Source organism: Phytophthora cinnamomi (genome assembly GCF_018691715.1).
Source record: "Phytophthora cinnamomi strain GKB4 chromosome Unknown Contig57, whole genome shotgun sequence".
In the NCBI taxonomy this organism is placed as follows: Eukaryota; Oomycota; class Peronosporomycetes; order Peronosporales; family Peronosporaceae; genus Phytophthora; species Phytophthora cinnamomi.
In genome coordinates, this window is record NW_027150990.1 from 252,884 (window position 1) to 273,320 (window position 20,437).

At 56.3% G+C, this 20,437-nt stretch overlaps 8 protein-coding genes across 9 annotated transcripts; 4 read left to right on the forward strand and 4 right to left on the reverse strand.

The window, feature by feature from the left end:
- Positions 1–555: 555 nt before the first annotated feature.
- Positions 556–1,667, forward strand: IUM83_19032 (Extracellular signal-regulated kinase 1; the record flags this gene model as incomplete). The annotated part of the gene is made up of 2 exons (XM_067944060.1): positions 556–1,555; positions 1,621–1,667. 2 exons carry the CDS (start codon positions 556–558, stop codon positions 1,665–1,667), a joined length of 1,047 nt encoding a protein of 348 aa, XP_067787835.1.
- Positions 1,668–4,021: 2,354 nt separating this feature from the next.
- Positions 4,022–5,002, forward strand: IUM83_19033 (putative secreted RxLR effector protein; the record flags this gene model as incomplete). Its single annotated transcript, XM_067944061.1, has 1 exon — positions 4,022–5,002. One exon carries the CDS (start codon positions 4,022–4,024, stop codon positions 5,000–5,002), a length of 981 nt encoding a protein of 326 aa, XP_067787834.1.
- Positions 5,003–5,301: 299 nt separating this feature from the next.
- On the reverse strand, positions 5,302–6,102 carry IUM83_19034 (3-hydroxy acyl-CoA dehydratase; the record flags this gene model as incomplete). The annotated part of the gene is made up of 2 exons (XM_067944062.1): positions 5,302–5,513; positions 5,628–6,102. The coding sequence occupies 2 exons, from the start codon at positions 6,100–6,102 to the stop codon at positions 5,302–5,304; spliced, it is 687 nt and encodes a 228-aa protein (XP_067787827.1).
- Positions 6,103–6,510: 408 nt separating this feature from the next.
- Positions 6,511–7,414, reverse strand: IUM83_19035 (adenylate kinase; the record flags this gene model as incomplete). The annotated part of the gene is made up of 3 exons (XM_067944063.1): positions 6,511–6,873; positions 6,970–7,235; positions 7,318–7,414. 3 exons carry the CDS (start codon positions 7,412–7,414, stop codon positions 6,511–6,513), a joined length of 726 nt encoding a protein of 241 aa, XP_067787826.1.
- Positions 7,415–7,741: 327 nt separating this feature from the next.
- IUM83_19036 (Hydrolase-HD superfamily protein) lies at positions 7,742–8,946 on the reverse strand (the record flags this gene model as incomplete). The annotated part of the gene is made up of 7 exons (XM_067944064.1): positions 7,742–7,878; positions 7,959–8,007; positions 8,105–8,218; positions 8,313–8,347; positions 8,441–8,508; positions 8,613–8,740; positions 8,878–8,946. The coding sequence occupies 7 exons, from the start codon at positions 8,944–8,946 to the stop codon at positions 7,742–7,744; spliced, it is 600 nt and encodes a 199-aa protein (XP_067787830.1).
- Positions 8,947–9,454: 508 nt separating this feature from the next.
- IUM83_19037 (atp-dependent dna) lies at positions 9,455–13,066 on the forward strand (the record flags this gene model as incomplete). Of its 2 annotated transcripts, XM_067944065.1 has the most annotated exons (2): positions 9,455–10,670; positions 10,760–10,764. In XM_067944065.1, 2 exons carry the CDS (start codon positions 9,455–9,457, stop codon positions 10,762–10,764), a joined length of 1,221 nt encoding a protein of 406 aa, XP_067787829.1. The 2 variants fall into 2 exon arrangements, with proteins under 2 accessions (XP_067787829.1, XP_067787828.1); XM_067944066.1 differs by having other exon boundaries at positions 9,455–13,066.
- Positions 13,067–13,285: 219 nt separating this feature from the next.
- Positions 13,286–14,500, reverse strand: IUM83_19038 (Phox homologous domain; the record flags this gene model as incomplete). The annotated part of the gene is made up of 1 exon (XM_067944067.1): positions 13,286–14,500. The coding sequence occupies one exon, from the start codon at positions 14,498–14,500 to the stop codon at positions 13,286–13,288; it is 1,215 nt and encodes a 404-aa protein (XP_067787837.1).
- A 2,878-nt stretch (positions 14,501–17,378) lies between these two features.
- IUM83_19039 (FAD-binding protein) lies at positions 17,379–18,935 on the forward strand (the record flags this gene model as incomplete). Its single annotated transcript, XM_067944068.1, has 1 exon — positions 17,379–18,935. One exon carries the CDS (start codon positions 17,379–17,381, stop codon positions 18,933–18,935), a length of 1,557 nt encoding a protein of 518 aa, XP_067787836.1.
- Between the last annotated feature and the right edge of the window lie 1,502 nt (positions 18,936–20,437).

A 20,437-nucleotide genomic window follows, 5' to 3' on the forward strand; every position in this document is an offset into this window, starting at 1 on the left:
GTCCCTGCGGCGTGGCGGCGTCGAACGAGCCGTTGGTGCTGGAGTCGGGGAACACGAAGACGCCGCCGATGCGGTCCAGACCCGCCGAGATGGCGTCGTAGCTCAGCAGCGACTCGGCCAGCACCAGCACGTACTTAGCCGAGGCGTCCTGGTGCTGGGCCTGGCCGGCCACGAAGCTCTGCAGCTCGGCCGCACTGGAGATCGCGAACAGCGGCGCCATGTCCGACGCCGTGAGGCTGCGGCAGCCCACGCTGCCCGCGGAGTGGAACAGGCGCACGCACTCGCCGCCCGTGGTCACCAGGTGCTCGGGCGCGCCTGCCGTCACGGACGACGCGTCCGCCGACGCCAGCAGCGCGGCGGCCAGCAGCGACGACAAGGCGGGGAGGCGCATTCCGGCTGATATGACGCTAAAGGAAGCGGAACTGGCTGAAAACTAGTATGTCGACTATTTTTTATGCTGTTTGAAGAGTCCTGTGGAATATGATTTGATTTTTTAGTATCTGTGTTTTTTTCGTCCTGGACTATAAAAAAAAAAGGTAAGGACTATAATAGAAGATGGCGCGGCGCGAGCTGAACGTGCGCGAGCTGCTGGAGCTGGAGCGCCAGATCTACCAGGAGAGCATCGACCGCGTGCTGCAGCAGCAGAGGCAGCTGCGCGCCGGCGAGCTGGACGAGTTTGTGCGCCGCTGCGCGCCGTTCGAGGCCGACCGCGAGCGCGAGCTGCGGGTGGCGCGGGCGCAATTCCAGTTCTCCTGCAGCGACGCGCTGACGCTGCGGGGCTTCGACCTGCAGCAGGCCGAGGACGTGTTCCGCAGCGAGCGGCTGCAACTTAAGCGCAAGTTGCTGGAGCGGGTGCGGCGGCGACGTCTGAGGGTCGAGAAGCGGCTGCGGGCGCTGGACGACCCTTCGAGCAACTCAAAGCCCAGAGCGAAGGCAAAAGTTGCTGCTGTTGCCGGTGCGCTCGAAGGACAGCTGCAGCCTCAGTTGCTGGAGACGCAGCTGCGGCGAGCGCAGCGACGCACCAGGAAGAGCTTCAACTTTAGACACTTCTCGGGCGGGGTGCTGCCCTCGCCGCAACGCATTGTGGAGGATGTCGTGGGAGAGTGCCAGAAGTTGCAGCGCAATCGAGAGCTGCAAGAGGTGGCGAGCATGGCGGAGGAGGAAGGCGCAGCGACAAGAGTGCAGGTGGCAGTTAGTGCAGATGGACAGAAGCTCGTGTGTCGAGGTGGAGATGGACGAGAGGAGACGTTCGCTGTGGGGGATGCAGTGGTGCTGACGTCCAAGTTGACAGAGGAGGATTTCCATGGTTTTGTGTCGGCTGTTACGCCTGAGGAGGTGAAGCTGGTGCTGGTGTGTGGGTCGCATGCACGCGTGACGCTGAGTCGACTACGCAGTGGACAGTGTACGCTGGAGACGCAGCAGCCTCTGGCAATTGCGAAACCGGAAGAGGGACAGGAAAATATTTATGCGAACGGATCGGTGCCAGGAGCTACTACTTTGGACGAGCTGATACGCGATCCCCCGGATGCTCGTCGCCGTGCAACTGTAGTCATGAGTGCGTGTCCTATTTGCGTGCTTTGGTTGCGTTCTGAGAGCTAATGCTTTGCTGCTTTTGTACAGACCGACTCAAGCGCAAAACAACGATCGATATCCGACGCGGTTTCTAACTCGCGCGCTCAGGATCCTTTATAGCGTACTACCAACAACCCGCGGGACCCGATTGTCGGAGCTGCCTACAAGAACTAGAGAAGTTGTAGGGCTGAAGTGGACCTCAGCCAGCAAATTCTTGCGCCTCAAGTATCGGCAACAACACACTCCAGCTCTGGTGCGAGTATCAGACCAAATACTTGAAGTAAACTATAAGTGGGATACCCGTGGCATGATGAAGTAGCTACGATCATAACCAGCAAGCATGCTCCAACACGTTCACTACGTCTCTTTCGGCTCTCGACGCAGCCCTAGGGGTTGAAAACGTTGTCGCAGGCTTCGCCATTCGTCTAAAGCGTTTGGTAAAGCGTGTCTACACACCAACGACAGCGTATCTACGTGAAAGTCATACCACCGGAACGATAACATAAAGAAACGTGCACTGCGATGCAGCAACCAAGGGACGGAAGCGACAACGAAGTGGGCAATAACTTATTGCCAATAAGTTAGCAACTGTATCGGCAGGGCGCACGCGCGTGGAGAGCGCTTGAGGGCGGAGCGAATGATCATCTTGCGGCTCTGGAGTGTGAATGTGGAGTCGATCAGATGCGAGAGAATGCGTGGGCCAATCTGAAGGACTGAAGTGTAGCTTACGCTCATCATTGCTTGCAACAAATTAATGTACCTTGGCAGCATTGTCCGCAGTGAGTGGTATAGCTGGGCCCACTGCGATTCTACTCTTTTGAGCGGTTCGTAATAATACGAGAAGTATGTTGGCTCTTGCTGCTGCTGAGTGAGCCACCAGTCAAGTCGCTCTTGGTGGCTAACGTCACGACGCGATGGAGACGATGCCGGTGAGTTCGGCAATGCCGTGCATACCGTCTACAGGCACTTGCCTCGTCATGAAACCTAGTTTCTAAGCTTACTAAACTTACTTGTTCGACCCTGACACCGAATCGAGATTCTCATGAGGTGTCACTCCGTTTCTGCTTGACCTCGACGGTAACTTCAGCTTCAGGAATGGATGGACGGGTGTATCCTCAGATACACCCAACTTTAGAGAGCCAAGAGGCTGGGCGGACCAAGAGGGTTTCCACCTGCACGTATCTTCCACCTGCCAGACGCGTGCGGATAAGTCTTATGGCCGGACCTTCAGCCATACGCATGGACCCCAGCCTTGGACAGCCTGGACGCACCCTTTACGTGTACAAAATAAATATAAAATAGTCCACTCCTACATTTTTCATAGTCGACACGATTGCTGAATCGGCAATGCTGATGGTGTGCTGCGCGAGTTTGAGATTTGTGTGAAGCAGGCTAGTTACTTTATAGGTATCCTACTGCAAACTCATCGAGCAATTTTCTGCTGCTGGTTCAGCTCAATCCTAAAGCTTGGATCGAGGCACACCGCATTCTTGCTCTGCTGCATTGAGACGACGCGGGATGGCAAGTTGAGACGAGTCCGTGCTTGCGGTGCTTTCCGTACACGGCTCCACATATCATGAACACTTGCCAGTCGATTCAGCCACCGCACCAAAAGCGCGGCAGATCCGTGCGTCCAGCAGTGCTCGAGTTCGTGGCCATTGCCACACCGCAACGGGTGCAGCTTCTGCGACGAATCGCGTCGCGTTGAATTCCCCCCCGCTCGGATTTCTCTTCTTTTCTCACCATGGTGCGGTGCCTTCGAGATTCAACCACACTGTACCTCGAGCAAGGCAGGGCTCCATCATCGCATCGAACGGCAGCAGTGGACTGCAACTTGCAGGCCGAGTCAGGCACGTCTAGTCAAAGGCAAAGCTGCACCGAATAACAACATGTGCACGAAGGGCGTCACAACAAAAGTCAAGCATAGTCCCGCTCGATTAATCAAATCTCCTATCGCAGGGGAATCAAATATAGAGATTTCGTTTGCAAACTCAAAAGCTGTCATTATCCTCCAGATTCACTTACATGTACTCAAATTGTTATATAAGGGTATAGGATGATGGACAGGTGGCTGAGGTTCCTAGCTACCGGCTGTCTCTCTTTCTGGTTCAGTCGCAAGTCGTCCGTGGCCACATGGCCGGACATGTGCATGGCAATGGCGAGTGGCGCTGCAGTCCACCGAGGCCCGTTCACGAACTTTGCGCCAGTTGGCAACTTGGGCTGGAGACTCACCGCTCCGCCAAGTCGCTCCGTTCTACGCACGAGGCGAGAGACAGGAAAGTCGGGAAGGCGAAAAGGTCTGCCAGCACAACCTCGTGAGCATCAAGACTCTTGCTTCAAGAGCTCCCGAGCCGCTTTGCCCTCTCTTCTCTTCTGGTCTGGGCCTGCTCGACTAATCCTCTTGGCAGTCGAGAACATTCACCCGCGGGCAGGGGAGCTCAGTCGTTGGATGTGCGTGTACTTGGCGCCGCGATGGCGGCGACGGTCGCTGTTGGCGACGCTGATGGTGGCGCTCGCTCTACTGTTGACGGCCGACGCAGCCCGAGCGCTGCGTACCAGCATTGGTGCGAAGCAACAAACAGGGAGCAATACAGGTTCCGGGTCCGCCGCAGTCCAGGTAGAGGTCGGCGACGTGGAGGCGGGGGTGGTTTCGACGGACACGACGCAGAGCTCCACCACCTTCACCAAGAAGACGTGGGGTGCAGGCAGCTACAGCGGCACCAACAAAAAATCCGTCTCCTTTGCGAGTTTGGTCCAGACACAGGAGCCCAAATTGGCATCGAGTGCATCCGGTGCGACGGACGACGAGGTCGGCACCCCGAGCGCCACTACCAGTCCCAGCAAGAGTACCAACAGCAAGGGATCGAAGGACGCTAAGCAGGGTGATGATGATGACAGCTATGGATCATTTGACCTCGAATCAGACGACGGCAGCGCTGATAGTTGCTCGAACAGCAAAGCCCACGACAAGACTACCGGCAAGACTGGAACCAGCAAAACGTGGGCACCAACGCCGACTTCAGCTTCTGAGCAGACGAAGTACACTCCACCTACCACCCACCCTGGGACTATTGAAATCAAGTCGCTCTCCTGGTCCGAGCCGACGCTGTACCCCCAAACCACTCAACCTGGGCCTTACGTTGCCGGTATTTACTCGAAGCCCACGTCTGGGTCTGCTTCCAGTGCGAGTGGACAGCCTGTACAGGGCCAGTCGTACGGGGTGTTAAGCTCCGCCAACGCTCCTGAGACGCTCGAGAAGAGTACCAAATCGGCTGCATCGACAACCTCGAGCAAGTCTCTGGACGAAACGCTGGTGCTTGTTATCGTTGGCGTCGTCGGTGCAATCGGTGCGTTGCTGATGTTTGTGTCGCGCAAAGTGCTACAGGAGACTGGAGACGACAGGGATCTGGCTAACTCCAGCTTTTTTTAAGTAACTCAAACGGAGGGTGGATATGTGAGTACCTATCTGTAAACTCTCTGCGTCTGCAGTGTGATTTAAGCTAGCTAGCCTAGTCGCCAAGCACTAGGCAACCAAAGCGTAATGCAGCAGAGGGGGCAACAAGAAGCTATAGATCAATATAGACATAATGGACGCGCATACGAGCGCGAGTTTTTCTTGTTGATCTGCTCGGCCTCACTCAACTCCTTTACCAGATACTAAAGAGCGACCGCGGTGTGCTTGCGATAGAATGCCGCTCAGCAATCGACCTATCTTCTCTGTCTCCTGATCTAAGCCGTCTTGGCCTTGGTCTTGGAGTACGCGCGGTTGCGCTGCGTGAGCATGTGGCCGTACATGACGGGGAGGCCGGGGATGTACACGAGCAGCACGAGGATGACCACCACGTAGAGCGAGATGGAGATGTTGTGCGTGTTGGGCAGCTGGATGGCGTACGCGCCCGTGGACAGGAAGCTCAGGCTGCTCACCATGCACAGCACCTCGCCTGTCCAAAAGACATCACAACATTGCACAGCATAACGTGAGCTTTCCACTTGCATAGCAACGGCGGGAAACTCGCCGAAAGTCTAGGCTACGTTGGATGGACAGCCGCACGAACCGAGCACGCCCGACGGGTAGAGCACCATGAAAAGGTGGTAACGTAGGAAGAAAAGGAAGCCCGGCACCGCGTTGTACAGGTTGAGAGCGTAGAACGAGTAGCGCGGCACCTCTACCAGCCCCCAGCTGGCCACCATGAGCGGGAAGCCGAACTGGTAGCGCGACACGGGGCACAGCACGTTGATGGCCCACACCAGCCACAGGCGCGAGCTCACCTGCATGAGTGTGGAGCCCAGGGGCGAGCGCACGAAGCCCACGGCAGCGTGCACGATCTCCATTACGGCCATGGTCTGCACCACCTTGAGGGGCAACGACACCACGTCCCAGGTGCTCTGGGCCACCTGACTCCAGTCCTGGCCGGCCTCATGCGCCTTGAGCACCGTGGTCACCGTCAGGTACAGCACGTAGGCCCAGCCCGCGCACGAGGCGCCGTTGAAGGCCAGCAGGTACAGGTTCAGCAGCGCGTTCTTGGCCATCGTCGCGAATGATACACTGCCGATGACGCAGGGCAGATCTGCGGCTGACACGCATGGGGATGTGTCACTCAAGAGGGGATATGTCACTGTTTGTGTGGTGGCGTTTGATTGGCCACGAGGCGAGTCTAAAGGGCGCTGGGATCAGGTGCGCTGCTGGGCATATGCTCTGCTTGACCGATCTTTGACGTCAATGTCAACAAGATGAGGACACAATTTACAGCAAGTGCAGACATCTTGTTCATTCATGCAGCTCTTGGTGAGGGTGCTCGTTTATCTTGCAGGCCAGCAGCGCCAACCGCAAGGTTCGAGCCTAGCAAGCCGCAGCTCCAACTGCAGCGTATATTGTTGCACGGAGCCGAGCTTGCTCTACTGTCCGCCATCAGGAGTGACACTGTCGACGGTAGCCATCTAGTCCTCGCCGAGGCTCTTGTGGATCTGGGCCGTGACCTTGGCCATGTCCGTGTGGGCGTCCACGTCGGCGAGCTTGCCCTGCTTGCGGTAGAAGTCGATCACCGGCTGAGTCTGCTTGTGGAAGGCCTGGAGACGCGAGCCGAGCGTGGCCTCGTTGTCGTCCTTGCGCTGGATCAGAGGCTCGCCAGTGATGTCGTCCTTGCCGGCCACCTTGGGCGGAGCGAACTTGACGTGGTAGCTGCGGCCGCTGGCCGGGTGCACGCGGCGGCCGGCGATGCGCTCCACCAGCACCTTGTCCGGCACGTTGAAGTTGATGACGGCGTCCACCGAGGTGTTCTCCTCAGCGAGCATCTCGTCCAGCTGCACAATAAATAAATGTAGCAACAGAGCAATAGAGCAAGCAGCACAGCGTCAGCGTCAAGGACGGATTGTTTCAAAGCCTGTCTTCGTGCGCACCTTCTTGGCCTGCACGACCGTGCGCGGGAAGCCGTCAAGGATGAAGCCACGGCGGCACTCGGGGCTCTTGATGGCGTCCTTGATGATGCCGACCACGATCTCGTCGGTCACGAGGGCACCCGACTCCATGGCGGCCTTGGCCTTCTTGCCCATCTCGGTGCCGGCGGCCACGGCGGCGCGCAGGATGTCACCGGTGGCCAGGTGGCACAGGCAGTACTCGTCCTTCACCAGGGGCGACTGTGTGCCCTTGCCGCAGCCAGGGGGGCCTGCAACAGCACGAAAGGCGGCGCGTCAGTGTGTGTCACAGGATCGAAGCTTCCTACGGTTTGCTGCGGCTGCATTGCGTACCGATGAAGATGGTGCGGCGCTCCTTCTTGCTGGCGCACTCGATGCGCTTCTGCAGCTCCGCGAGCAGCGAGGCGGTGGGCACGGCGGCGAGGGTCATGACGGCGGAGGAGGACAGTCGACGCTCTGGGGAGGAATCGGAACTGACGGCCACCGGCCACGTCTTGGCTCGCAGCCCTAGCCCTCGACCGCACATCGGATCGGTTTTCCACCGGTTTTGAGCAGTATGCGCGCTTAAGTGCGACTAAGATCTTCGAACCGTAATTACGCCGTGTGTTTTTACCGAAGTTGAAGTTGACCATCACTCCGTTGCATGCACTTTGTATGGGGAGACGTCGACCGCATACTCACCGCCTGCAGCGACGCGCTGCGCTTCAACGCGTCACTTCTATCAGCGTACGTCACCGAGCACTGGCTCGATGGCGACTTACTTCTTGGCCTGCTCGGTATTGCCGAGGCGCGCGTCGCGCTGCGTGGTCAGCTCCGCCACCCAGGACTGGACCAGCGGCGTGCGGAACTTGCCCTTGGTGCTCTGGAAGAAGTCGTCCAGCGGGACGTTCTGGGCTGCAAGTGCATCAACGGCAAAAAGGTGCAACGACTATGAGCAATGGCGTGGGAAACTTCGTAGCCGGTAGGCCACGCACCGCGTTCGTAGTCGTCAGCTTGGAGGATCATCTCGAACTTGTCAAAGTCCTGCAGAGCAGCAGTGAATAGCCAAGGAGCCGGCGCACACAATACGTTAGCAAATGCAACTGACGGGGGGCAAACACAATTGACGAGGTTGACAAACCTTCACGATCTTGGCCTCCTCGGTGGACCCAGCCTCATACTCGTTCCAAAGCGCACGGATCTCCGCAGCGGACGGAGTGTCTCCTAAAGTGCTGCAAATCTCGTCCAGCGCCTCCTGCAACGTCAGAGTGGCAAGAGTGGAAGTAAGAACCCCGTCAGCCTAGCCGCCTCCATACTCAACCATCCCTGGACAAACCGCCCTCACGCACCTTCTCCATGCGGTGCTTGTCCTCCTCGGCAACACCTAACGTTAGCCAGTGCCAGCACAATACACACCCTTCGTCAACAACAAAGCCAACCCCTTCACCAGTTCTCACAAGCGCAGAAACCCACTCACCGTCGTGAGGTGTGATGTCGCCCACGAGCGACTCCGCCAAGTCGTGCACAATGGCCATCTTAATGCACCTGCCAACCGCAACACAAGACGCTCAACCGTCAGCACCGCAGTCACCTCCATCGCCACGACGATAACGATTGGCCAGGGACGGGCGACAGTCGCCGCCACGTACTTGGAGCGGTTCACGGTCTCGTTGGCGTCGTCCAGCAGCATGCAGCACATGCCCATGCGGTACATGTGGTCGGCCACGGACTCGGGCAGCGCCACCTTGTTGTTCACCCATCCCGTGCGCTTGAGCGTCTGCAACGGGGACAAGCAGCGCAAAAATGACACAAGGTTTAACATCGAATACCCGTCGCCACAGATAGTTCCACTGCGATTCCTTCACGCAGCAAGTGCAACACATCACCAGCTACATAGTTACTCAGTCAACCCACTTTGAGGCGGCCGCACAGTCGCAAGAACTCGATGGCGCTCAGCGCCTTCGCTCCCGTCGCCATCGACATGGTGTCAACTTTTGGTCTATTTGAATTATGTGCGCGTTACGTGTACGTAACTCTCTATCCGTAACGGTTACAATATCGCGTTAGGTTTCTTACTGTGTATTGACCAATCGGAGGCGTTGGCGCCACTTCATTTTCGGACAAAATGTGGCCACGTCGGCAGGCAGCTCCTGGGGCCGCATCGAGCGCTTCGTCCTCCGCCCCTGGCGCTCGTCCGGCGGCGTCTCGAGTAGCATCATCTTCTCCGTCTTCCGGCGCATCTGCAGGTCTTTTTGCGCCTCGGAGGAGCGCCGGGAAGGCCTCAAACGAAAGTGTCAAAGCTCAAAAAGGTTCTAGCTCAGGCGCAGACGACGCTGCGTGGCTGTTACGCGCCTTAGACAAGAAGAAGAAGAAGAAAGTCAATACAGATGCAAAGAATAAGGTCGTTAAAGCTTCAGACGCCAAAAAATCGGCGAAAAAGACGCAGCAGAAGCCGAGCAATGACCGAAAAGGAGGCCCTTTAGGCCTCTCAATGTCGGTGCAAGAACGGCAGCAATTGTGGCGCAATGGGGCAGTCAAGAAGCCGCAGGACGAGGCGGCGGAGAGAGCCAAGCAGCAGGAGAGAGAACGCCAAGAGACGGGCTTCGATCGCGTCTTCCAGGAGGTTTTCGGAGAGCAGCAGAACGAGAAGAAAGGGGGCGACGAGGAAGAGCTCAATAGCATTTTATCCAGAGGAAATGCAGGTACCAATATGTCTTCGTTAGGACTGTCTACTGTGGATGCGATGGGGGATAAAGACAAGGAAATGGTGGTAGTGGATGCAAATGTGTCGGGCAAACGCAAAGCTGATCCAAGTGACGATGAAAAGGAAGAGGAAGCGTGGGGCTTCGCGACGAATAGAAACAGTGAGTTCACTCTAGACGACTTTGATGCCCCATCTGACAGTAACGACGGAGGTCGTGATGGTGTTCGTGATGCCGGGAAGGCCGCGGAGTTTGAGCGCTGGAAGGCGGACGACGCACAACGTGCGGTTAGTGACAACTTTGTCAAGCTAAACATGCGGAAGAGGTTCAAGGGCAGCTCGGGGCGCGCGAAGAAGCGACCAGCTTATCTGCGGGCACGCAATGAAAACCCGCTGGATGAAGCTACGGGTGATAACTCCACGGGGATCGCACCCGTTGTAAATGCGAACGGCACACAACAGCGTAAGAAGGAAAAGTCGATGTTGGCTGATGATGGCGTGGATTTCATCGAAGAGTGTCTGGAGGCGCTGGCCAAAGCCGAGAAAGTTCGTGGTCTTTCTATTCAAGACGTGCCGAAGTCAAATGCGCCTAAACAGGAAGCCGAGCCTTTGGAGCCGCCAAGGTGTCATCACGCGTTGGTCTGCCAGAGCCTGGAGGTCAAGAAGAAGAACAAAAACCACGGCCGCCGATTTTTTGCGTGCCCGCTGGCATTTGATGAAGGTCGCTGCGATTTCTTTCTCTGGGAAGACGACCACGTTCCGCTTGCGCTGCAGACGCTCTTCACGGCGTCTTCTTCTGGAGGCGCTGCTGAGTCAGCAGCAGAGGCGGAAGCCATCGAGTGTGTTCCTCTGGATATTGAAGCTACTGAAGAAGAGCAGCGTGGGGCAATGCTCACCAACTTGCGTCTAGTTTTCGGGCATGCCGATTTCCGTCCTGGTCAACAGTGGGCTATCTCAAGAGTGCTGCGCCGCAAGGACACACTTCTTGTGTTGCCGACGGGTGCTGGTAAGTCACTGTGCTACCAGTTCCCAGCTCTTTTCTTGCCTGGAATTACGCTCGTGATCTCGCCGCTTATATCGCTGATGAACGACCAGTATGAGAGTCTTCCCGCCCCCTTGAAGGCTCGCTCCGTATGCCTTTCGGGTTCGTCTGGCTCTGATTCAAATTCATCGAAGGCGAAACATGCAGCTTTTGTGCGAGATCTACTTGCAGACAAACTTTCACTGATTTTCCTGTCGCCAGAGAAGGCTCTGGGCGCTGGCATGCAAGCACTGCTCGCGTTACCGCGTGTCCGCGCTCGTTTGGCACTTGTTTGTGTCGACGAAGCGCATTGTGTTTCAGAATGGTCCCACCACTTCCGTCCTAGCTACCTGCGGTTGGCAGAGGTTTTCCGCCACGCTCAGTGCGTTTTGTGTGTGACTGCCACGGCTTCGCGGCGTGTTGTGCATGATGTGCTTCATCAACTGCGCTCTCGTCGACAGCTTCAAGATCAAGGCGGTGAAAACGAAAGCGACATGGTGCTACAAATGCCGTGGCAACGAAGAAATTTGGCGCTCGAAGTTCGATCAGTCCGATCAAATGACGAGCGGCTACGACACCTCGTCCAAATTCTCCCCGAGCTAAGCAAGGGGTCCTCACAATCCTCTAAGGCCGGTGGTGGAGGTGTCATCGTGTACGTTCACCAGCAACGACAAACTGAAGAGCTGGCAGCTCTGCTACGTGAGCAATTGCCCAATGCGTGGCGTACGTCCGGAAAAGTGGTAGCATTTCATGCTGGCATGGCCCCTGAAGCGAAGGAAAAGGTTCGAACAGGTTTTGCACGAGGCAGAGTGCGAGTTGTGGTGGCCACTATCGCCTTCGGTATGGGCATTGACAAGAAGAATGTGCGAGCTGTCGTCCACTTTCACATGCCGTCGTCTGTGGAGGGATACGTGCAGCAAATTGGGCGAGCTGGTCGCGACGGCAAGTCTGCTCGAGCGTTGTTGTACCTGCTGAATGAAGACGCAGTGCACTTCCGGTCATTGCTTTTTTCGACAGCGTTGCATCGCGACCAACTTCGGAGGCTTTTGACACTTGTTTTCCAGAGTCAGGTGAATCCTACGTCAGTAAGTAAAAAGCACGTCGTGGCTGTGGAGTGTTCGGGAAGAGGTCAGAGAGCTGGTAGTGACCTGACGCTTGTGTCCTTGGAGCGTGATTGGTTGGAGCGCCATCTTGACCTGAAAGCGGCAACGCTCGAGACGTTTCTCACCTTGCTCGCACTCGAGACGCAGCGTGAGAAGGACGGCGAGTTGGGATTACGCGTGACACTACAGCCTCTGAGTATGAGTCAATGTACGTTGCAGCTGCTGGACACACAAGCTAAGAAGCTAGGGCCGCAATCAACGGTGAAGTTATTGCTCGGAGCGGTACAGCGCAAGGAACTAGCTAATGCTCGTGTGACTCATCGCAAGGATGGATATCTGAGCTCTTGGGTCATTGACTGCCACCTTCACGAAGTCGCGCAATGGTACGGACGTACAACTGGTGCCAACAACAATGGAGAACAATCTGCAACCCTGTTAGCAGCTTCTGACGCTCAACAAGCGGGCGAAACCAATGCTGCTGCCGTGGCTGCCGCAACAAATGAGCGGCGACTACTACAAGAAATGAGAGCAGCTCAACAAACTGGTCAGATCCAGCGTTTTTCGCTTTCACAACCAGCATTCCAGCTGCAGTTGAGCTGGAGGGTTGATGTGAGCGACGAGATGAAAGTTGAAGTCGTGGATCGATGGACAAAACTGCTGTACGCAAAGCACGAACACCTTGAGTCACGTCAACTTGCTCGCCTTGCTCAACTGTATGGAGCACTGTACGCTGCAGCGCTGCCGGCACCATCTCCGACGACAACAGGACGCAGTGGTGACGATGAAGAGGATGAAGAAGATCTAGAGGATAAGGCTCATTCTCTCGAGACTAAACTTGTGCGCTACTTCGAAGACGACGATGATAAGGAAGATGGTGATGTTGTAGTTGATGGAAACGACATTGAAGGGGACGATGACGAGCGTTTGTTGCAGAAAATGCTGCGACCGCTAACGGAATCTTTGATCGATGCCATCGAGCGGGATACACGTTCACTGGTACAACTCCGTCTAGGTGGTAGTGGCCCACTTGAGGGAAGCGATGAGGAGAACAAAAGCAACGACGAAGGCGTCAAATGGACGAGTTATGCCGTGGCTAAAGTGTTTCATGGGTTGACCACACCGCAACTCCCGACGCGTCAGTGGCGCGACCATGTTTGCTGGCGTCGCTACTCCGACGTAGCTTTCGAGCGTATCGTGCAGATTGCACATAAGGTGATCTTGGAGGAGGAGGCCATGGAATCTGAAAGCTTGGCGAGTTCGAGGGTGTCGACAAATTAATGGTACTATGGCCTGTTAGATTACTTTTTCCTAATAGTTTCATGGTGAGGAGCCAAGCTAGGAACGGTGGCGGTCACTTCCTTCGATGGCCTAGGCACCAGCCGTCCCATCCGTGGCGTCATGAGGCATTTCAAACCAACTCACTCCTAATTCACTGACTAGCTTTCGTCACGATTATTGTACGCAGAGTGCCGGCTCGGCGTGTGCAGCAGAAGCTGCTTAGGCACAGGTTGGGAAGTGAATTCGCTGGTGTGAGCGGTGTCGACGCAGACGCTGCTCTGTTCTGTGTGAGGCTGGCTCAGAAGATTTCTCCGTGCGAGCTGGGCAGGTGGCGCTCAAGGTTGCGTTGGACTTGGCAGCGTTGTGGATGCCTGCAATCTCGATGCGTTTCGCCCAGGTCTCAGCCGGTGAGTGTCCGCTTTCCAGCATCGCGAAATGACTTCCGCTATGGTACAGTTTGCGCTCTCTCGTTTCGCTCTCCAACATGGCGCTCCAGGTCTTTTTGAGCATTTGCATCTCCTCGTCGTCGTCCGATTCATCAGCATAGATTTCCGAGCGCTCTTCCTGACGCCCGAACTCCCGGTAGAATCGCCGCGTGAAGTCGAAGTTGTTGAAGCGCTGAGTTTCGTCGTCGCTGCTTCCTGCATCTTCGTCGCTGCTAGAGCTCAGATGGTATCTGCTGGTGCAGGACTGGTACTTGTGGTCCGTCAACGTCATGGTGAAGGCTGGAGTTGGCACCAAGGGGTAGTGGTGGAAACCTGGAGTCAGTGACGCTGCAGCCGACGTCCTCCTAGCAGCACTGGGCGACACGGTTCCTCGTCGGGCGGGTTTCATGTTGTTGCAGTCGACGCTTCGTGATGGAGCAACACGCGGGGCCGCTGCTCGGTGGCTTCCACACTCTAGGAACGTCTCGATGTGGGTCATCATGCTGAAGCAGATCGCGATCAGTTGGCGCTGGCGAACAACTTCGACAACTTCTAGAGCCTGTTGCAAGAAGCGGTTGAGTGCCAGGGAGCGCGATTCGATCACCCGCTTGGAGCGAGAGCCGAAGAGCTTTCGGGGCGGGAACTGCTTGAAGACGAAGGCGAATCGATCCGACGTGGGAGCAGGCGAGTGGTGGCGGTGCTTGCCACGGTATGATTTGATACTGGTGCAGGTGCTGGCACTGGAGCTGGCACTGGCGCTCGAGCTGATGTTCGACCTGGTGTTGAAGCTGCTTTCGATGTCGATCTCCGGACTTGTGAGGTACGTCGCCATCTCATCGTCGATTAGAGCGAGGAGCTTTTCGCGCAGCTCGCAGAACTCCGAGAAGCAGCGACGGATGTGCCAACTTCGAGTCTTGGCGTCCTCGACGCGCAAGATGTAGACCGTGGACGGCTTGAGCGCCAGGGCCGACGTGATGGTTGCTGTCAATGAGCTCATCGAGCCGTTCATGGTGTGTTGTGTAGTTCGAGGCGAGTGCAAGAGTGCCGACCGGTTGGTGATCGATCCCGTTTCGGACTGGATTAGGCGCCGGCTTGATGATCGCGGTTTCGTGCGATCCGTGCCTCGCTTGCCTTTCGACTCTACCCGATACCAGTTACGGGCGCTTGATTTTCGTCAAGCAGACTCCGGGAACCCGATGCACGAGCAGGAGAGCTGGCAAAAGGGATCAATTGTCTGCCGGTGGGCCAGCCAGCGGCTTTGTGCGCGGAATGGAAAGTGGTGACCGCGAGTTGAACTCTACGCCGATCGCGGATCGACTCGAGGGCTCAGGTGGCACCCTCTCACGGGTCGGACGCCAACTGGACAGCACCACGAAGGTAGGCACACGCCGACATTCCTGGAAACAACCCGAGCAGCGCAGCTCGTATCTCTCGCGCCGGCATAGCATTTGACAGCACTGGGGCTGTTAGCTAACTGCGGGTGTCTGTGGATAAGCTCGCCTCTCCATCTTACAAGTGTGCGGCCGCGATCACGGTCGCTGGGGATCAGGATGGCCATGCCAATGGTAAACTTTGAAAGGGCGCATTAGCTACCCGACAAGCTGAGCCTTTCGCGCGTGCGCATGATCACAAGTCCAGCGTAACGGCGGCAATTATTGTGCACAGTGACCTGAGACCAGTGATTCTTGTCCTTTTGACACGATTGCTGGCCCAGCATGCATGGTGCCGTTCCAGGAGGAAAGGTGGTGCAGGTCAGGCAGCGTTCGTGTAGCGCTGCGCCTGACTTGCTGCAAGTCTTGCTGTGCGACTATCATCCCACTACTGTCACTGCGCAAAGCCCCCACTTCGTCTGCAGAGAGCAATTGTTCCTCGACGCGAAAGCTGTGCCAGCAACTGCACTGGACTCGCTCGCGTCCCTCATTTTGTTTCGATAACCACGGGGTTCGGCTGGCGCTCGGTCCAGTCGTCGTGGTCGATTGCGATGCCCGCTTCGGTGGAGGTGAAGCTTCGGTGAACACGCTTCCTTCCGCCGATTCCCACGGCTGGATAAGGCTCGGCGCGATATCCCCCCCGCGTTCGATTGTAGTGCCTGCGCTGCGCGCTCCGCAACCTGCGTTTTGGGCCTGCGATCTGACCACCGCGGTAAGTTTCGATGGAACCTGCTTTAGGCTGTCTGGAGTGGCCCTAATGCTGTTGCAAGCCAAGAACCATGTTGGAGCGCGTGGGGGTTTCCAAACGGGTAGCTCTGTGGACGAATGCGTTGGGTTCTATCATCGTATGCACCCATCGCCTGCGTGGCAACCTCCGTGGCGTATTGGCACGGCGTGGCAGCAAAACATGATTCCAAGCTGAGGCCACTACCACTTCCAGCAATTTGGGTCCAACGTTATCCGTTCAACGGAAAATGAATGGACTACGGACCGACTGGACAAATGCGCTAGCACCCTGCTTGCATCCACAATTCGCGGTGCTGGTGGCATGCAAATATCTACTTGATACTGTCCTGCCCACTGGAGATAAGCTCAGCTCGCTACCAAGTCTTCCGTCCTCTTGCCCAGGTGTATGGACGAATCCTGATGTAAAATGTACACACAACGCAAACTATCAAGTGGGGGCGGAAGTTGGCGAACGCACGAAGGGTTCAGTCCTGGGATATCACGCCTTCTCTTGAGCCGCCATACCCACTTGTACCCTTCCCCCCCGTCATGAGTTGTTATGTGCGTTTAGCTCGGCCGAAACGAAACCGAGAAGCCGAAATCCACACGGTAGATAAGGTCAAGACTTCCGAGGGTTTCCCCTTGCGCAACGATTTTTTTTCCTCACTAGTTGCAGGCCATGCTGTTCGCAGACCCCCGTCGTCCTCTCTGAATGCCAACCCTTCTAATGAACCATCGAACTCAGCCGTCATTAATGGGACTTGATTCACCCGTTGGTAGCCAACGGGGTAACGACCTTATCCGAATCCACATGCTTGCGAAGCCAAAGGTGTCTGCCTACTTGCGATGCATGCAGTGCCGGCCACACGCAGGCGGCGAGCCTTGTCGCCTTTGACACGACGTGGATTAAAAATGCCGCGTATGTGATGCCTTTTCAAAAACTTCGGCAAAGAGGCACATCGTACCTGCTGTCGAATAACACCCACCAAGCCACGCATTGCGTGGTGACGAACTCCCAGACGCATCACACTGCTGTTTTCCCTGCAAGCAGGAGCTTGCCCTCTGTCAGAGTCTGTGGAGTTACGTGTATTAATACGGTATTACGCCATGTATACGCTCGGGCAGGCCTGCGTATGCAATCCTCGGATGCCGAGACGCTTTGAAGGCCTGGCTGGATGCGAGTCGGGCTTTGCTGTTTAGTCCCTGAGCACGCGCGGTGGAGCTGCTCTCGGAGTCCGAGTCGGACAGCTTTTACATAAAACTAGATGAGTGGAGTAAGGTACTGTAGCATACTACAGTACTGGTAGTAAGGCAAATACATATGGTTCTGTATTGCGACCGTCTTATTAAACCATACTAGTACACGTTCGCGTATCCTGAGATCGGTTCGCTTTCATCGAGATTTGGCCAAGGATCCACCGCATTCGCATGTTGGCGAATGCATACAAAATCTATGATAAGCCATGAAGCCGCGACACTACACGAACCAGGCAGATTTGAGTGAACCGGATCACGCGCTTGTTGGGGGTAACCGGCTTTTCCTTAGGTCGCACTGACTAATAGATTGTGGGCCCCCTGAGATGGCCAGCAGTACGTTTCAAGCTGGCTGCTGTGCCTAGTCCATTCCAGCGGGCCGCTGGAATGGAATGGACACCCGCTGACAGCCTGGTGTGCACCTAATCGTTCGTCCATTCCGGAATTTGCCACACCGCAACCAAGTCCCCCACGACGATGGTGTTCCTCTCCAGAGTCGCCGTGCTTTTCACTGCGGCTCTCGCAGCCGCCGCAACGTTGGCACAAACGACCCAACAGAAGGACACGGCGTCGCTGCTGCAGGCGTTCGAGGACTGCATGGACAAAAGCGCCGCCAACAGCAGCAGCAATGATAACGGTACTTTGACGGAGAACACCAACTTCTTCGTGTCGGAGTCGCCGCTCTACGAAGACTACGCGACGGGTCCCAAGGCGCGTATCGACCGCAAGCCGCTGGGCGTCTACTTCGCCACCTCCGAGGAGGATGTGGTGCGAGCTGTCAAATGCTCCGTGAACAACGGTCTTGCCCCCGTGCCTCGCAGCGGTGGTCACTCGTACGAGGTGCTGTCGTCCATGGACGGCTCGCTGGTCATCGACATCGCCGACATGGTGGACGTAAACCTGGTGTCGGAAAACAAGGCGGAGGGCTGCGCTCTGGCCACGGTTCAGGCCGGCGCGCGTCTAGCCTGGGTCTACACGGAACTAGATCGCCTCGGAGGCTACAACTTCAATGCCGGCACGTGCCCCAGTGTCGGAATCGGCGGACACATCAGCGGCGGAGGCTACGGAATGGTGGGCCGCCACTACGGACTCGCGGCCGACCAGACCACCGAGATGCGGGTGGTGCAGTACAACGGCACTGTGGTGACGGCGTCCGCTACGGAGAACCCGGACCTGTTCTGGGCGCTGCGCGGCGGCGGTGCCGGCTCGTTCGGCATTGTCACGCTCTTCACCATCAAGGTGCACACGATGCCCAAGGTGACGATGTTCAGCATGCAGTTCAACGTCTCGGTGCGTGCTCAGGTGCTGCGCGCGTGGATGGATTATTTCCCGACGGCTGATTCCAGGCTCACGACGCAGTTCGTTGTGGACGGCGGAGGCGCGCGCATGACTGGCCAGTACCTCGGCTCCAAGGCCGAATTGGACGTGCTGCTCAACGCCTCGGGCCTGTTCGACCACGGCGGCCTGAAGTCGCTGGACCGCCGCGACAACTGCTCACAGCTCGCCACCAAGGCCTACGCGTGGAAGGGCACGTGCGACGACCTGAGCTCGCTCAATGTGTCGCACCACCTGACATCGGCCGACAAGGACTACAGCAAGATCAAGGGCGGCTACTCCAACTCGGTGCTGGACGACGAGGGCGTGCAGACCGTGCTGCACTGGGCCGACAGCCTGCCCAACACCACGTGGGCCTATACCCAGTTCGAGGCGTACGGTGGCGTCTTCGCCTTCCAGAAGAACGACATGACGCCCTGGGCGCACCGCAACGCGGTTTGGTCCGTGCAGATCGGTGTGGGCGCCAACAAGGGCGAGTCCGAGGACTCCCCGTCCTACAAGTGGATCCGCGGCTTTGCCGGTGCACTCGAGAAATACTTCGACGGAGGCAACTACCAGAACTACTGCGACCTGGACCTGGGCGCCGACTACGGCAAACTCTACTGGGGCGCCGACAACTTTGCGCGCCTGCGCCAGATCAAGCGACAGTACGACCCACTGAACGTCTTCCACAGCGCTCAGTCCATCCCGCTGCCTTAGACACTATTGCAGAGTTGATATTCGTAGCCAAAATCAAGATGACTACGTGTTATACGTCGCAGATGCCTTGAAGTGAAATGATTCAGTCACCTGGTTACAGGCTGGTGAATTGACATCTGAATTCTACAACGGAAAACATACGATCCATGTTTTACTCATTATGTTTTATACATGTTTCTAACCATGTATGTCCTGTGTGTAATTTATGCATTTTAAATTTCATTTCATTTTTTCGGCCACCCATTTCGGCCACACGTCACCAAGAGGGCGGACCTCTCCCCCCTCCCCCCGGCCCGGAGCCGCTGGCAACGCCCCCCCGTCGGTCAAGCGCACTACTGGCCCTGCGTCGAAGGTGTAGTAGTGTACCCCCTTGCTCTTTAGCGCGCTAACAGTTCGTGTTCACAACGATTGTGGTGCATGTATGCTATTCATGGCAGCTTGTGCTCCCCCCGCCCCTGCCTCGCGACCCTGCCCCGCGCCCCTGCCCCGCTCCATCCAGACGCTTCCACGGCCTGTTCCATCGGCGCACTTACTCGCGTGAAGAGGTACAGGTGATGCAACTACCCATTGGAATGCAGATAAAGGTGTAAGCTGATACGCGTTTACTTTGACTTCGTAACACCCGAGCGACACCCGAGCGTTCACTGGGTACGCTAAGGGCAAATACGCAACCGAGACTTCTGACTGCAGAATAGAAGAAGGTATCCATTGCGTTTTGAATCAGCACTTGAAAGCTTCTAACACCTCTTTTTCTCTGTTACTCTTAGTTCCCCTCAGCTTTCTTGCTGACGTGTTGCCTCCTGCCGCTGATTCGCGTACAGCCAGTACCCCTGCTTGACATCATGAAGTATCGAAACGTACTAACATGGTTGGCACATGTTTGACCATATTTGGGTATGTTTTCTTTTTATTAAGCAGCAACGGTTACAGCTGCAACGATGGCTCGTACCAAGAAGACAGCGCACAAATTGCGAGAACTGCAAATCGAGGCTAGTTCAAATAGTAGCGAAGACGTTGGTGCCGAAAACACCGGAAGCTCACCACCGGGAAATGAAGCTACGAATGCAAGCAAAAGTGAGATCGTCCAGAATGGACAGGATATGTTCAAAGTGAGATCGTCCAGAATGGACAGGATATGTTCGCCAGCCAGGATGATGTTGTCAAGCATAGTGGTGACGAAAGCTGCGCGAGCGATGCAGGAGAGGAAGGCAAACACACTTTGAGTCGAGAAGACGACAGCGACGACGATCCCGGGAGCAGTGATCAGAATTCTGGGGCATCTCGCGGTAGTCGTAAAAGGGCGTTTGTTGATTGAAACGACGAACTTTACTACGTCTCACCTTTGAAAACGTACCACCGGTCGTGGGACGCATTTGACACTGATCATGGTTGACAAAGACCTCAACAAAACCGAGGTGTTAACTATTTTTCACGGCGTGCGCATTCTACTGTGTCACTTCCATGTGATAAAGTGGCTGCGTGATGCCATCAGAGATGACAAA